This window comes from Dendrobates tinctorius, unplaced genomic scaffold, assembly GCF_039654945.1.
Source record: "Dendrobates tinctorius isolate UK_male_01 unplaced genomic scaffold, ASM3965494v1 ptg000011l, whole genome shotgun sequence".
Taxonomy (NCBI): Eukaryota; Metazoa; Chordata; class Amphibia; order Anura; family Dendrobatidae; genus Dendrobates; species Dendrobates tinctorius.
Genome location: NW_027361679.1, coordinates 34,573,619 through 34,590,897, shown reverse-complemented (window position 1 = coordinate 34,590,897; position 17,279 = coordinate 34,573,619). Strand labels below are relative to the sequence as shown.

At 41.9% G+C, this 17,279-nt stretch overlaps 1 protein-coding gene across 1 annotated transcript in view; it reads right to left on the bottom strand.

Moving 5' to 3' along the window:
* The window catches only part of IBSP (integrin binding sialoprotein), a 38,994-nt gene extending 21,937 nt beyond the window's left edge, over positions 1-17,057 (bottom strand). The window contains exons 1-4 of the mRNA XM_073588038.1: positions 17,004-17,057; positions 16,291-16,341; positions 14,743-14,823; positions 8,024-8,065 (exon numbers count right to left, since the gene is read on the bottom strand). Coding sequence (XP_073444139.1) covers positions 8,024-8,065; positions 14,743-14,823; positions 16,291-16,341; positions 17,004-17,057 — 228 coding nt within the window. The remainder of the gene's footprint in view (positions 1-8,023; positions 8,066-14,742; positions 14,824-16,290; positions 16,342-17,003) is intronic.
* Positions 17,058-17,279: the final 222 nt, after the last annotated feature.

Genomic DNA, 17,279 nt, shown 5'->3' with positions numbered 1-17,279 from the left:
AACAGTATCTGCACGCAAGAAAGCAGAGATGGAAGCTGAATCTGCACGCAAGAAAGCAGAGATGAAAGCCGAATCTGCACACGAGAAGGCGGAAATAGAAGTCCTGCAGAAGGAATACGAACATGCAGCAGCCGCGGCAAAGCTAAAGGTCTTCGAGCAGGCTCTAGGTGGGAGCCAAGGAGGCAGCCTCAATTCATACAAACTCGACACAGAAGACCCACTTAAGTGCACGAGAAATTACGTGCTGAGCCAAACCAACGAAACCCTGAACATCAACAACCTTCCCGTCAGCACCGACCTCTCTCTAGAGCATCAGGACATTGATCCGCCTGCAGCTTCCAGCTTTCAAGGTCAGTCCAATGGACCACAAACATTCAAACCTGAACCTCCTTCATGTGTCGCTGCCTGACCCTATGCCTGACCCTACACCTCACCAAATGCCATACGCCAACATCTACATGCAGCCTAACATGCCGTCAAGGCACTATGCCCCTGATAACTATGTGGTTCCTGTCCCGCATATAACAGAGACCATATGTCACAAACAGGTTGCTGGTCCAAACACCTACGCCACTCCATATCTTCCCATGTTCTTGAACCAAGAAGATAATATCCACGCTAACAGCATCACTCAGCCAGCAAATGTTTCTCCAAAGTCAGAAAGAACAGACATGGCCGATTTTGTGAGGCTCATGATACGCCGAGAACACCGGTCTCACAAGATTCGATGACCAGCCTGAGAATTACAGAAGTTGGAAATATACATTTAAAGCCGCAATTAGTGACCTTGGCATCACTGCTGCTGAAGAGCTGGATCTGCTAATCAGGTGGCTCGGACCTCAATCCACGGAGCGGGTCAAGAGGCTCAGATCCGTCCACATCAGTAATTCAGCAGCTGGACTCATGGCTGCATGGGAAAGACTGGAACGTAGCTTCGGCAGTCCTGAAGCCATAGAGAATGCACTGTTTAAGTGTCTGCAGGATTTCCCCAAAATATCTGGCAAGGAGAGTTCAAAATTCCTAGAGCTCAGTGACCTACTCCTAGAGCTCCAGTTAGCCAAGGCAGACACGCACCCACCTGGTCTCAGCTATCTGGATACCGCTCGGGGCGTTAACGTGATAGTTTCTAAGCTGCCATACAATATACAAGAGAAGTGGGCCACTATTGGCTGAAAGTGCAACAAAGCCAATCAAGTGTCTTTTCCTCCATTTTCCTTCTTCTGTAACTTCATCAAGCAAATTGCAGAGTGCAAAACTGACCCCAGCTTCTACTATGAAGAACCTAGCGGCTTTGCACCATTCCCTAAGTACAAGAGTTCGCGCTCTCATGACAGCAACCGCAGTGGTCCGGTGTCTGCAAAAAAGACAGAAGTTCTGCCTACACCGACATCATCGCCAGGCAAAGGCAGTGAAGGTGAGAAGGTTGAAAATCCGAACCGCCAGTGTCCAATTCACAAACTGCCACATCCCCTATAGAAGTGCATCGGCTTCAGGAAGAAACCCCTTGAAGAACGAAAGGAGCTCTTGAAGAAGTTTGGAGTATGCTTCAGGTGCTGCGCCTCTACTGAACATCTTGAGAAGGACTGTGTCATCGCCATCAAGTGTCTAGAGTGCGACAGCGAAGACCATGTACAAGCGCTCCATTCATCACAGCATGACTCTGCGTCTACACCTTCTCCCACCACAAGCCATGGTGGGGAGAGTACAGACCAAGCGACAAGCCAAGTTGCGGTATCTTCCTCATGCACCGAAGTCTGTGGAGAAGGTCTTCGAGACAATTCCTGCATGAAGATTTGCCTAGCAAGAGTGTATCCCAAGGGTCATCCAGAGAAGGCAGTCAAGGTGTACGTTAGTCTGGACGACCAGAGCAACAAATCACTGGCCAGGTCAGAACTCTTCGACTTGTTCGACTTAAAAGGAAACGTCTATCCTTACACTTTGAGCACCTGCAGCCGCGTTATAAAAACCTCTGGAAGAAGGGCCGGTGGCCTCATAATAACTTCTCTTGAGAAGGACGCCATGGAGATACGACTACCCACGCTTGTTGAGTGTAACCAAATTCCATTCAGCAGGGAGGAAATCCCAACGCCAGAAGTCGCTCTTCAGCATCCTCACCTCAGAATGATAGCCAAAGAGATGCCACCCCTGGACGACAAGGCAGACATCCTAATTCTCCTCGGCAGAGACATTATATGACTGCACAAGATGCGTCAACAAATCCACGGACTACTCAATGAACCATATGCTCAGCGCCTCGAGCTAGGCTGGGTTATCATCGGCAATGTCTGTAGCGACCAGACACAGGATCCTAGCAACATCTCCTCTTACAAAACGCTTATCACGTCAGATCACCATGGCTTGTCCCCCCTGCCAGACCCAGGCCATTACTGGACGAAGGAGAAATCAAATGACACTAAATGTCAGCAACAACCATCTGACAATTCAAGTCTGCATTATCTTCGAGACTACAACCTTGAGAGAACAACACTCGGTCCTACAACAAAGGACAACTCACCACCATCAGAGGAAGACAAGGTGATCATCAGGGTCACGAGCATCAAACTCACCAATGTCAACTATAACAGCTGGGTAGCTCCCTCACCTTCCCTTCCCACAAAGACTGAGTTGCCAAAGGATTCACAGCAAGTATCTGCTGAGTTCTCAACCTTTGACGCCTATCTCCATCACAAACCTGGTCAAGCCGAATCCGTGCTAGACTTCAGTGCTCAGAGTGAGAGCCCCTCTCTCAACAGCCTTCCTCTTACCGATGGTGCTAGCGCTTGCCCCACTCAATGCAGCTTCAGCATACTGCCGGATGTCGAACAAGGCACGTTCACTTCCCAAGCATCACCCTGTGTTGAACTTCCTATCAAACGAGGAGCCTCGCCTGTTCAAAACAGCATCCACGGTCCTCTGGGGTTCAAAACACCCATTGCAGTTCAAGGCAGGGCATCACTGAGACAGCTCGCTACTCGGGGCATCAACAGGAACACTACATTACCATCTCAGTGACAGCAAAGGTGGGAGACGGGGAAGAAGTCCCTAAAGGCCTTACAGCAACCCCAAGTCCTGCACCGTAATTCTTTAAAGATTCTTTCAACCGTCATCAAGAGACAAGTCTATGTTTCTTACGATGCATCTATGAAGACGACAGCTGCAGGAACCTCTCCAAGTGCTTCAGTTTGCTGGCTCCTTCGAACAGGAGTCACATGAATGTATCTTAGTCACTGGACTTTGCCACGGTGGGGAGCATACCTTCTCATGCTACTGCTGTGCTAGGACACAGGATCAGAACCCAACTGAACTTTAACTTCCCCTTATGGACTGGAACTTCTACTGTTGGGTTGGTGGAAGAGTTGGCATGTTGCGGCTTCCCCAATCCAAAGATGGGTTTCTATTGGACTCATTTTTCAATTTTTATTCAAGCTCTATGTTTTTACTACAAGTATGGACTTGATTTCTGCATTGTGTTGCATTGTTTTTCTTTTCTCCTCTCATTGCTGGTTTCACAATGTCGAGGGACAGATTCTCCTTATCTCACACAAGGACTTATGAAATCTGACGATTTCAGATGGGGAGTGTTGTGTCCCACAAATGGGAACAACTGTAATGCAAATTTCTCTTTGTTTTGTTCTTCCTCCAATCAGCAAAATTCCCTGTTGTTTCTAGGTAGAATTAGACTGTGTGAAAATTGTCCCTATGTCCCTCCTGTAGTTGAGCTCTGTATTAGGTTCCTCCTCCCTTCTTCAGTTTAGCCTACAGCAGCCATTACTCAAGACGCATTTGTGTACTCCCCTGTACAAATTACCCCTTTTTACCTACTGTCCATTGTAATCTAATACAAGATTTTGGAAGAAATCAACATCGTTTCTCCTGGTCTTTCTACAGTTGCATTGCCAGTGGAGTTAAAACTATCTGAGGATGTCTGGTTTTGTGAGTACGAGTTATAAAATTATCTAAGAAGCTGATAGTTAGAACACTTGGGACTCGCAGTCGTCAGAAGGAGTCAGAATAGTGTACATGTATAGTAGGCATGTGGTAAATGTTATTTATTCACTATTTTGTGTAACAAAACTCTAGTTTAAGGGCATAAGAATTGAAAGTTTGAAAATTCATAACATTTCAAAATTTTTGCCAAATTTCGGCCATTTTTACAAATAAACGCAATCCATATTGAATAAATTTTACCACTATTATGAAGTACAATATGTCACAAGAAAACAGTCTCAGAATCACTGGGACTCAATGAAGCATTCCCCAGAGTTATTATTTCATAAAGTGACATTGGTCATAATTGTAAAATTTGGCCTGGTCATGAAGATGAAAACAGGCTTGGGTGTGTGAAGGGGATAAAAATTAATCATTGTTTTATTTTTTTTCATGAATCAATAGAACACATGAAAATTAGAAACTTTGTAATATATTATGAGAGAAATATGCTTCTTTATCTGCCAGGACTGATCAGTCATTATCAAAATTCTCAATTCTGAGTTAAAATCTGTGTTCAGTGAAGACCGGCTTCCTATAACTGAGATAGGACATGAGAGCTGCTAATGATGAGATTCTATGTAGATAGTATGGAGGATCTACAGTAGATGCAGAGCTCCTCCTTCTTCCTTCCCCTCCTATTTAGGTAAAATGTTATCAGTAGCGGCACATTATTATGCACGCTCTGTCATTTGCTTTTTGCTGTAACTTGTATGTGTAAGTTACTATTGTATAATTTGAAACCTGAGGTACATTTAAGTAGACAAAACTTGATGCTCTTTCATTCATATAGAGGATTGAAACCTAGGTTTTTGCATGTTTTCTAGTATTTTAGTGGGATGTTGAAAATGCAAATACTTAGTTTCATTGCAAAAGATATTATTTAGGCTGGTTTCACATTTGCGCTTGGAGGCACAGCGGATGCACGCCGTGAAGCTCTGTCCCCTGCTGTGCCTCCTCCGGTCAGCTCCGCCTATGGGCGCATGCCGCTGCATGTGGCCAGCGTACCCTATCTTTAGCATTGGGTACGCAGTCCGTGCCCTGGTATGCTTTTGCCGCCGCATGCATCCTTTTGACGGTGCGGCGACCTGCGCCAAACGTAACGTGTTGCATTTTGGTGCGGTTGCAGCAGTGTCCGCTGCGCCTCCAAGCGCAAATGTGAAACTAGCCTTAGTCAATTATAGATTTATGATGACGATAATTATGGCTGCTCCAATTTTCCTTTTTTATTATTATATGATTTAAAATATTCTGGGCATTACAGTCCTGAGCGAAGATGTAATTATGATTTAGGCATTCTTCACACATTCGTTTTTTTAAGGAGCGCAAATACGTTCACACGTACACCCATTGTATTCAATGGTAGTGCACGCATGTCAGGTTTTTCGCACAAACCATGTGTCAGTGTGAAAAACTAGAAGACATGTCCCTTTTTTAACGTACCATGAACTAAAGTTGCACTGCACATGTGCACACTGATGACACACACATGACATCAATGTGACACTTACAGACTAGAAAAGCAGCAAAATCAGTGCTGTACCCAGGTACTGGGGGCTGAATGCAGCTTTCATCATTGTCGCCTGGCCTTCCTGCAATCAATGAGACCAGGTGAAGCTGATGGGAATTGGAGTCAGTACCTACGGTGTTTGTATGTCTTGTATTACATAAATAATTTTAAAAAATGATGTGTGGTTCCTCTTAATTTTCATAACTCGCAAAGGCTAAACAGACTGCTGTGGATTAATATTAATAACATAGGAAGGGCCCATGGATATTGGCCCCATCCCAGACTTCGAATATCAGATCTCAGATGCCCCAGAAATTACGCATCCGTTAGATGGGCAATTCAGGTGCTTAGCCTCCCTTCTTCCCACTTGTCCTGGAGCGGTGGCAAGTGGGGAAATAGTTGTGGGGTTGATGTCGACTGTTTTATGACAGCTGACGTCAAGCCAAGGGGTTAGTAATGATGAGGCATCTATAAGACACTCCCATTACTAACCCCCTAGTCAAATTTAATAAAGACACAGACAGATTAAAGACCTTTAATTGAAATAAATGCACAAAGTCCTTTATATGAAATAAAAACTCCCCGACCCTCTTTTACCCATTTATTCCACAAAAATAAAAAAACTTAATTATGCTCATTGTTTCTCCTATAATCCATTAATAACCTGTCCCATAACAATCCGGATTGTATGGTGAGCGGTCACATCAGTGATGCGACCTCTCTCCATGCCAGTCATAACACACTGAGCTGAGCATGAGAAGTGCTGCCTGTGACGGTGGTAAATTTAATTATGCCACCAGCAGTCACAAGCAGCCATGTTTTCTCACTCAGCTCATTGTGTTCTGGCTGGAATGGTGAGAGGTGGCATCACTGATTTGACCGCGCACCAAACCATCCGGATCATCATGGAACATGGGCATTAATAAATTATTGGTGGAAAGGTGAGTATAACTTTGAGTTTTTAATTTTATTCTTATGGAATAAATAGATAAAAGAGGAATGTGGAGTTTTTATTTCAAATAAAGGACTCTGTGTTTATTTCAATTAAAGGACTTTACTCTGTCTTTATTAAATTTGACAATAGGATTAATAATGGGGGTGTATTATAGATGCCTCTCCATTACTGACCCCTGGGCTTGATGTCAGCAGCCTTAAAACAGCTGACATCAACCCCACAGCTATTACTCCACTTGTCATCACACCAGGGCAAGCGAGAATAACGGAGGCAAGCACCTGAATTGGCGCATCTAATGGATGCAAAATTTCTAGGACAGCAGAGGGCTGATGTTCTTAGTCTGGAAAAGGGCAATATCCATGGCCCCTTCCTAGGCTTTCAATATCAGCTGGCAGCTGTCTGTTTAGCCTTTGCTGGATAGTAAATGCAGGGGGACCCCATGTCATTTTTTGGGTGGGTCTCCACTATAATAGCCAGTAAAGGCTAAGCAAGCAGGTGTGAGCTGATATTAACAGAATGGGAACCTTTATGGCTTTTGGCCTTTACCCAGACTATTAACATCAGCCCCCAACTGTCAGCTTTCCCTCAGCTGGTTATGAAAATTAAGGGGACCCCAAAACATTTTTATTTATTTAAAAATAAAAAAAATAATTAAATGCAAGAACAGAAAAATAAGCACTCAAAGCACTGATTAGAAATCACACAGACATATTTCTATCTATCAGGAATCACCAGGATGTGTGAAGGCTGTGTGTCAACAATAAGTTTTTGGTCAGTTTTTGACACTATATTTTCACTGCATCAAAAATGCATCCTCTCACAGTTACAGCAAAGTGGCTAAGATTTATAGAAATCTCATGCCCACAGTGCTTCTTTTTTAACTCAGTGTAAACTGATCTATGGTTCGAGTTTCAGGTCTGCAACATGTCAGTTTCTCTGGCTGCTAAGCTGAGTTTTATGAGACTTGCATTAGATTTGGAACATCCTCATGTAAAAAACACCCGTGTGTTTCTAGAGCATTAATATGTTATCTGCACATGACTCTATAGCAATAAAGTCTTGACAAAGCCAAATATCAAGAAGTATCAAAAACAGCAGCTTTTTTAAAACATGACACAACAAGAGACAAAAAAGCAAAGCATCAAAAACGCAATAAAAATGCATGGAAAAATCTGTTTCCTCCTGAATTTCTATGAATAAATTGACAACTGGGTGTTATCATCCACCTTGTTAGGTGTGTCTTTAAACAGCCTTCCACTTTGAGCTGATTGGGCCATGTCGGACAGTGAAAAAAAGACCTCCAACTCATCACCCTCAGTTGAATATTTATTTATAAATTTGTAGGACAAAATAACAGAGGAACAGTACAATGCTAAATTATTGGAAAAATGCTCTAGAATCATCATTTTATGTTAACTGTGGAGACAGGTCTCATTATAGTGATCAGCAGTAGTACTTTGCTTTGTAAAAAGAAAAGATTGTCAATGATTTATTTATTAAAAAAAATACATTTATACATGTATATTTGTATATTAAACAGGAGCAAATTAAAATAGATCGCATATACATACCTCGTCAGAGCTATCTTCATTTTCTTCTGAAGAATCACTTGCCTAGAAGATAAATCATAATATGTGCAACAATAAAAATAGCCGATATAAAAAAAAATATGGTTAAAAGCAGTTTCATGTAAATCCCCTCATAAGATAAGAGGGTATGATCTTCATCAGGAGAAAAAAAGTTTCAATCTCCAGAGGAGACTGACCTTCTTTACCATGAGAAATATTATGCCAGTGTCACATGAGCATAGATTATCTCATGCGAGAGGAACGGCTCAATTATGCCAATGACACTAGGCTCAATCTCTGACAGTTTACTGGGATCCAATTCCCTTGCATGCAAAATTTGGAGCATAGGTGTGGAGAAGATGGTGAACTTATTAATTTGTCAATCTTCTCCATTGTCTCAGTACACGGATTTAGCATTGCTCTCTGATGACATTTAGGTGCTGTTTGAAGTTTAACATATACTTTTATGGGTGCACATGATCCCAATAACGGAGCCACTTGTAGCATTCCTTGATATTTTCCACAGACCGATTCGGTCTGTAGAAAAAAATCGCAGATCTGCACTAACTCACAGTATGAGCAAGTTAAAATTCACTGCAAACTATAATGAATTATTTTTTGGATAGCATATAGATTTAATAGCGCAATCAAAGGAGCAAACAGAAGTATATAATGGAGGCGACTATACAGAATGACGTTTCGGCTCCTCCAGAGCCTTAGTCATATTGTCACTTTACCCAGTAGTGAGAAAAGGGTGCAAACTAAATAATGAAGTCCCTGGGAACCACATAGAAGCTAGTACGTAGGGAAGCGATAACTACACTTGCAGGTGAAGAACTTGATAATAATAGAGACCTTAAGATAGTAGGCCTGATAGCAGCGCTCCTGCACCTTGCTGATGCTGCTGATTGAACCCCCTAAAAATTTCTGGTGCAAGCAATTACCTTTATAAGTCACATGCTTAGTGAAAAAAGTCCACCTGTGTACAATCTAAGTGTCACATGGTCTGTCAGTATATGCACACCGTTTCTGAAAGGCCACAGAGGCTGCAACACCATTAAGCGAGAAGCACCACTAACCAGACATTGTGAAGACCAAGGAGATCTCCAAACAAGTCAGGGACAAATTTGCTGAGAAGACAGGGTTGGGTTATAAAAAATATCCCTATCTTTGATGATCCCCAGAGCGCAATCAAATCCATTATCATCAAATGGAAAGAATATGGTACTACAACAAACCTGCCAAGAGAGTGTCGCCCAACAAAACTCTCAGCCCGGGCAAGGAGGGCATTAATCAGAGAGGCAGAACAGAGACCAAAGGTAACCCTGAAGAAGCTACAGAGTTCCCAAGCAGAGGCTGGAGTATCTGTCCATACAACCACAATAAGTAATAGACTCCATTGAGGTGGCCTTTATGGAAGAGTGGGTAAAAAAAGCCTTCACTTACACACAAAAAATGTAAGGCTCATTTTGAGTTTACCAAAAGACAAATGTATGGATGAAGGTGATGTGGTCAGAGGAGACCAAATTTGAACTTTTTGGCTACCAATGTAATTGCTAGGTCTAGCACCAAACCAACATGCCTCATCACCTTTAAGATTGCTGTTCACCAGATGAAACTATCTAACTTGATGGAGCTGGAGCATTTTTGCCTTGAGGAATGAGCAAAAGTCTCAATGGACAGATGTAACTTACCTGTGGCACCTAACAGGTGTTGGTAATAACTAAATCACACTTGCAGCCAGTTGACATGGATTAAAGTTGACTCAACCTCTGTCCTGTGTCCTTGTGTGTACCACATTGAGCATGGAGAAAAGAAAGAAGACCAAACAACTGTCTGAGGACTTGAGAAACCAAATTGTGAGGAAGCATGAGTAATCTCAAGGCTACAAGTCCATCTCCAAAGACTAGAATGTTCCTGTGTCTACCGTGCGCAGTGTCATCAAGAAGTTTAAAGCTCATGGCACTGTGGCTAACCTCCCTAGATGTGGACAGAAAAGAAAAATTGACAAGAGATTTCAACGCAAGATTGTGCGGATGTTGGATAAAGAACCTCGACTAACATCCAAACAAGTTCAAGCTGCCCTGCAGTCCGAGGGTACAACAGTGTCAACCCATACTATCCATCGGCTTCTGAATGAAAAGGGACTGTATGGTAGGAGACCCAGGAAGACCCCACTTCTTACCCCGAGACATAAAAAAACCAGGCTGGAGTTTGCCAAAACTTACCTGAAAAAGCCTAAAACGTTTTGGAAGAATGTTCTCTGGTCAGATGAGACAAAAGTAGAGCTTTTAGGGCAAAGGGATCAACATAGAGTTTACAGGAGAAAAAAAGAGGCATTCAAAGAAAAGAATACGGTCCCTACAGTCAAACATAGTGGAGGTTCCCTGATGTTTTGGGGCTGCTTTGCTGCCTCTGGCACTGGACTGCTTGACCGTGTGCATGGCATATGAAGTCTGAAGACTACCATCAAATTTTGCAGCATAATGTAGGGCCCAGTGTGAGAAAGCTGGGTCTCCCTCAGAGATCATGGGTCTTCCAGCAGGACAATGACCCAAAACACACTTCAAAAAGCACTAGAAAATGGTTTGAGAGAAAGCACTGGAGACTTCTAAGGTGGCCAGCAATGAGTCCAGACCTCAATCCCATAGAGCACCTGTGGAGAGATCTAAAAATGGCAGTTTGGAGAAGGCACCCTTCAAATATCAGGGACCTGGAGCAGTTTGCCAAAGAAGAATGGTCTAAAATTCCAGCAGAGCATTGTAAGAAACTCATTGATGGTTACCAGAAGCGGTTGGTCGCAGTTATTTTGGCTAAAGGTTGTGCAATCAAGTATTAGACTGAGGGTGCCAATACTTTTGTCTGGCCCATTTTTGTAGTTTTGTGTGAAATGATCAATGTTTTGCTTCTTGCTTCATTCTCTTTTGTGTTTTTTCATTTAAGACAAAAATTAAATGAAGATAATAATACCAAAGAATTTGTGTTTGCAATCATTTTCAGGAAGAAACAGAGTATTATCTGACAGAATTGCAGGGGTTTTAATACTTTTGGCGACAACTGTATGCCAAAACATGGTATCCATCCACAGACAGCTGTTCCGGGGTATTGCCCCTCATCACTGTGGAGTAGGAAACTGGCCAGTAGGAGCAATGCCTAGTAGAAGACAGTGAAAAATGTATCCCATAAGGGATGGGGGCATTGCTCTAGAATCACTGCGTTGAGAAACATGTGATGGTGTCTCCGCAGTGTGGGATGTTGATCTCCATGAGTTCATTCATCCTCATTTTTCACATTATTTTTCACATTATTCTCTCAGTGACCTACTACCCTGCCTGAAATCTTGCACAAGCACTATAATTTACAGGCAGGTGCATTAGCAGCAAGGTACTAGGGATGTTGTGAAAACTGGGATGGTGGTACTTGTGTGTGATCTAAGGAAAGGGAGCAGATCACTAAAAGAAGAGTGTCCTGTCAATCAATGACTGGAGGTCAGTGGCAGGTGGGAAAAGAGGGAAAGAGGCCGGAGAGCTGTGAGTACAGAGCAAAGTTCCTTTGCACTTGCTGCCCATTAGCATAAAAATCAAACAAGGGATTTCTCTGAAGTGGAGTAATGGATTGCTAAAGCAAAGCTATGGATTTATTCATCATTACAGGAACTTAACATAGATTATATTAATGTTGTAAGGTAGCGCCTATTGTTCATGTTAGGAGACAGTCACTTGGCAGCAGATAAACCAGGTCCGGCACAGGCTTTTCATATAACACAGTCCATACGGTTTATTATACACGGCATAAACCATAGAAGCATGAAGAAAACAAAAGCAGTCTTACAGCAGACCAAACGAGTGTTCATAGTGGAGCACTGCTCCCTTATCCCTGTGGTCACACAGGCTGTGCTTTGTCCAGCAATCAGGCTTTACAATCTCAGTTAATTCCCCTTGATCGGGTTACCTCTTAGCTGCTTCTCAGTCTTGACTTCCCTTCCCTCCTGGGGATTGTCCAGTACTCACAGGCTATTACACACAGGCCACATATAGTCAGCGGCATCCACATGTGCGTTTCAGGAAGGTAGCCCACCTTCCAGTACAACAGCCTTCTGGGACCTTTCCACATGGACCAATCAGATCCAGGCACTCACTCATGTGACCTACCCTGGCCACCTTATATGGTCCGTAGCCACTCCCACCGGATCACATGGCTATGACCTCATTGCAGGTCCTATATCAGACACCCATGCATACACACATATACAGGCTTACTATGGGCATTTTTAGACACACGCCCCTGGGTGGGTTTGTAGGTGACTGGTCCCACCCGTCTCACCAGCCACCTGAAAGCTCTCCCTGATACATTGTAATGAAAACCTCAGCAGTACCTCTGCTGATCAACACTCGCTCAAGCTTCCATCCCAGGGCCATCCACACTGGGATACATAACGGTAATTTACCATCCTGCCGTTCATCCTACAATGGACATGCCTGTATGCCTGTCCTGGGACACCCACACAGCGCCCCCTAGCGGACACAGTGGTCACTGCACCACAATGTGGGTACAAAAACTTGCTGACAGGATTCCTTTAAGATGATAAGTGCCAATAATTTTAGACCATTATACCAAACGCTAACCAGATGAAAGAAACCAGACAAATGCTTGGTGGTCTCCTGTTGGCTACATTGTCATCAATTGACTATAATGGGCCAGTCATGTGGTCTGTGGAAACAAATGTGCATAGTTGAGGGTAGACGCCCTCAAGCAGCAATTTTCCAGTGACTCGGCCACTATGTTGTTAGGAATGGTTAACCCCTTTGCAACATCGGGTGTAAGGCCTGGTTCACACTAGTGATGAATACAGACGAGCGCTATGCGATAAAACATCGCATAGCACTCAGACCAGTATTCATCTATGGGGCAGCACCCATCAGCGTTTTTTTTCTCATTCATTTTCAACGTGCGAGTGAAATCGCAGCATGCTGCGATTGTAACTGACACTCGGCCGAGTCTTGGCTCACTCGCACCCATATAAGCATATGGATGCGAGTGTGACAATGCACATCACTTGGATTAATTTCTCTGCCTCCTCTGCATCTGTGCGACAGGCTCAGAGCCCAGACGCATGACACTCGGGTCCTGCTCGCAGCAGAACAGGAGCCGAGGGTCATTAGCATATTGCATCTGATGCTCTCGCTAGTCTGACCCCGGCATAATAGTACGCTGATGTCGGACACCCTCCTTTGATCTGGGCTCTGGCAGTTAGCCTACATCTTTCCTGGCACATGTGCCCAGAACAGCCACGGGTGAAATCGCGATCCACCCATGGCTATTAACCCATTAAATGCTGCTGTCAAACTCTGACAGAGGCATTTAACATATACAGTACTTCTGGCAATCGCGCTGGAAATCCGCCCATTGGTGACCCCCATTACGTGATTGCGGGTTACCGATGGTTTGTCATGACAACCAGAGGTCTCCTGGAGACCTCTATGGTTGTCACTGCTGGATTGCTATGAGCGCCACCCAGTGGTCAGCGCTCATGGCAAGTGAGTAATTCTGCTACATACAAGTAATCTGATCATCGTCTGCATGTAGCAGAGCCGATTGGGTTATGGTAACTTCTAGTCTCCCATGCAGTCTATTGAAGCATGAAAAGTGAAAAAAGCTTTCAAAAATATAAAAGTTCAAATCACCCCCCTTTCGCCCCATTCAAAATAAACAATTAAAAAAAATCAAACATACGCATATTTGGTATCGCCGCATTCAGAATCGCCCAATCTTTCAATAAAAAAAGGATTAACCTGATCGCAAAATGGCGTAGCAAGAAAACAATTCAAAACGACAGAATTACATTTTTTGGTTGCCCCAACATTGCATTAAAATGCAATAATGGGCGATCAAAAGATCGTATCTGCATCAATCTGCACCAAAATTGTATAATTGAAAATGGCAGCTCAATGTGCAAAAAAGTAAGTCCTCACCCAACCCGAGATCACGAAAAATGGAGATGCTATGGGTATCAGAAAATGGCGCTTTTTTTTTTTTAAACAAACTTTGAAATTTTTTTTCACGACTTAGATAAAAAAGGACCTAGACATGTTTGGTGTCTATGAACTCATAATGACCTGGAGAATCATAATGGCAGGTCACTTTTAGCATTTATTGAACCTAGTAAGAAAGTAAAACAAAAAACAACTGTGGGATTGCATTTTTTTGCAATTTCACCGCACTTTGAATTTTTGCCCATTTCCAGTGCACAATATGTTAAAACCAATGGTGTCGTTCAAAACTACAACTCGTTCTGCCAAAAAAAAAGCCCTCACATGGCCATTTTGACCAAAAAAATAAAAAAGTTATGGCTCTGGGAAGAAGGGGAGCAAAAAATGAAAATGCAAAACCAAAAATACCCCTGGTCGTTAAGGGATTAAATATCATTATTGTTACAATTAAGACTGCTAAAGTCAAAACGCGTCAACATCAGAACACTGCCCTCTTTGTGACCTGTTTTTAATGGAAATGTAATAAATCTGCCAATATTTTACCGGAGACGCCAGTTTTTTCTTTATTATATTAGACTCAATTGCCTAGGCTGACGGGCTTGCTAGATCTCCGAAACTTATGCGATGGTGGATGTCTACAATGTGAGCTCATCTAGTTTTTTGCTTTGGCAAATAATTGAACAGCAGTGGTGAATACCAGACACATTAACAAATAGAAGAGCATGTTCTTACCTTAGCATAAGTTATGTATTTAGGAGGAGCCTGAAAGTACACACGTCTAAAAAAGTTGTTGCTATATCTATGTCTTAATGCCTGAAGGACAGAAAAAAAACATACAGTTGAATTACTTTTTTTTTTGATAATACATTAAAAGGTATATGTTTTACAGATTCAAGACAGTTCTAATATAATGATCCAGACATCAGAAGGCTATGGAGAGAAAAGGGGTCAGGCATCAATCCATATTACCTACACAAATTATATAGGAGGCCAAGCCACTGTTTGGGTCAAAAAAAGGTCTGCTCCATCAAAAAAGGCTCAGCTTTTAATTGGATTTTGTGTCCCTGTAAAATAAGCTCGATCACATCTTTAGTGGGCTATGTATTCACCTCAATGATCACTCACTGTGCAACTTCCAAAGTACAGGAGGTGAATGTGGTGCTCCCTATCATTATGTAATTGTAGGCATTCTCTGCCAAAACACATATGGTCAGGTGATCCCACACATACCCACGCTTACAGCATTTGTTCCACTGGACTAAAAATAACATTTCTCCTGTTCATTACTAAACCCACATTCACTGGCTATGTATATAAATATATATATATATGTATATATATACACATATATATAAATATAAATATATATATAAGCATAGCGGAACATTACTCAGACAACCATTAATAACCTCACTAACATCTAGCGTGATGTGGTAATGTATGTATTTCAGTGTGTAGTGTTTATATATGATACTGAATAAACTTTGATGATTTGAAAACACATATACTGTATGTATGCATATATATATATGTGCATGTACATATATATATATATATATATATATATACACTAAGCTGCATATACATTTATATACTGTGAGGTGGGGACACCAGTGTGAATAACGATTGGCCAAACTAAAATGTCTAAGATACAGCGCTGCATATGGAACTACATGTAACCCTACCGTCCCCAATGTGCTGTGTAAGGCCTGTTTCACACATCAGTTTTTTTGGTCAGTCAAAATCTGCTAAAATGGCAGATAACGGATCCGTTTCTGTACTGACCACAACGTTTGGCACCGGACCGTTATTTTAACGGATCCGTCAAAGGAAGAATTTTAAAGGAACCGCTGCCTGGGAAGGAGAGAGAGAGAGAGAATTTTTCAGCCGCCAGAACAGAGTTTAGGGTTAAATTTGCAGCTGAGTGAAGTCTTTCAGGCATGCGCAGTAAAGCCGCCCGAAAAAACGTTGCATGGTCCGGTCGGGCATGTTGGCGGACGTCAAAATTTTGGCGGATCCTCAAAAAATCGGATCCAATGGATGGCCATCCGGCCAGATCCGCCGGTAATGCAACTCAATGGGAAAAAAAGCGGATCCGCCAAAAAAAATGGCGGATCCATTTTTTTTGCAAAACGGCGGATTTTGACTGATGCACACAAACAGATGTGTGAAACAGGCCTAATACAGTTATATCTTTAGTGGAACTAAGGCATTTCTATGAGGTGAAACTGAAACACATATTAATGTTAAGATACCTCAGAAAAATAAACAATTGCTTACCCCTTTTTCTTCAGAATCATCTCCTTTCCATTTTCTTTGGAAACGGTTTATCTTAATAAAAATAAACAATTTGTTCATATAAACCTAATTTTTTCTGCCGAATTTTTTCAGCTTTACAACTATTTACAGTTTTTACATTTTATTTGGGGTAGCAATCAGACTACCGTTTCAATCCCAATAATCGCCACTACGGTTGCAAACAAAATTATTCTTGCAAGTTAGGTTTATTTAAAAAAAAAAATCTATGAACATTCTGCTGTTTGCAAGAAACCAAAGAAATAAGTAGTATTTAAATAGCAGGAGAAAGATGGTAAATTTTGCTAATAAACCTTATATTTGTGTTATGGGGGTTGCAATAATTATAACTGAAACTGTATACGTAACTTGAAGGGGCTGAATGAAATTAGAAAAGCATGTTTAGTACTTTTTCCCGGAAACAGTGCCAATCATGATATACTCTAAATACATTTTAAACCTACCAAGGACAATAATTTCTAAAAAAAACATTTTTACAAATGAAAGGAAGAAAAGCGCCATGTCATGGACTGTAGGTTTTTATCAGGGGGAAGTTAATCTACAGTAAAGAAACATCCAAAAAGTGTGAGCAAATTAGGAAACTGCATAATAATAAAAAGCATGAATGAATTATAACATATAACATATTAAATGATGGCACCAGCCATATAAACCATTTCCCATTTAAAATTACTTACATAAAATGCATTGCTGAGACCCCAAAGAACGATAAATACGAGTGCTGCCTTCATTTTTCCTGTCAATGGAGAATAAATACATATGGGTGGAAAGATTATGATACGGACGACATAAATAGGCAGTTTGGGAAACCTATTATATCTTCTAGAGTATAACTGGAAATCCACCTTGTAAAGTTAATATTGTAATAAGGAATATTGAAACTCATTTGTTGATTTTTAGGATTTATTATGAAGCATCACTATGCGTAAATGGCTATATGGATCAAATGCTCA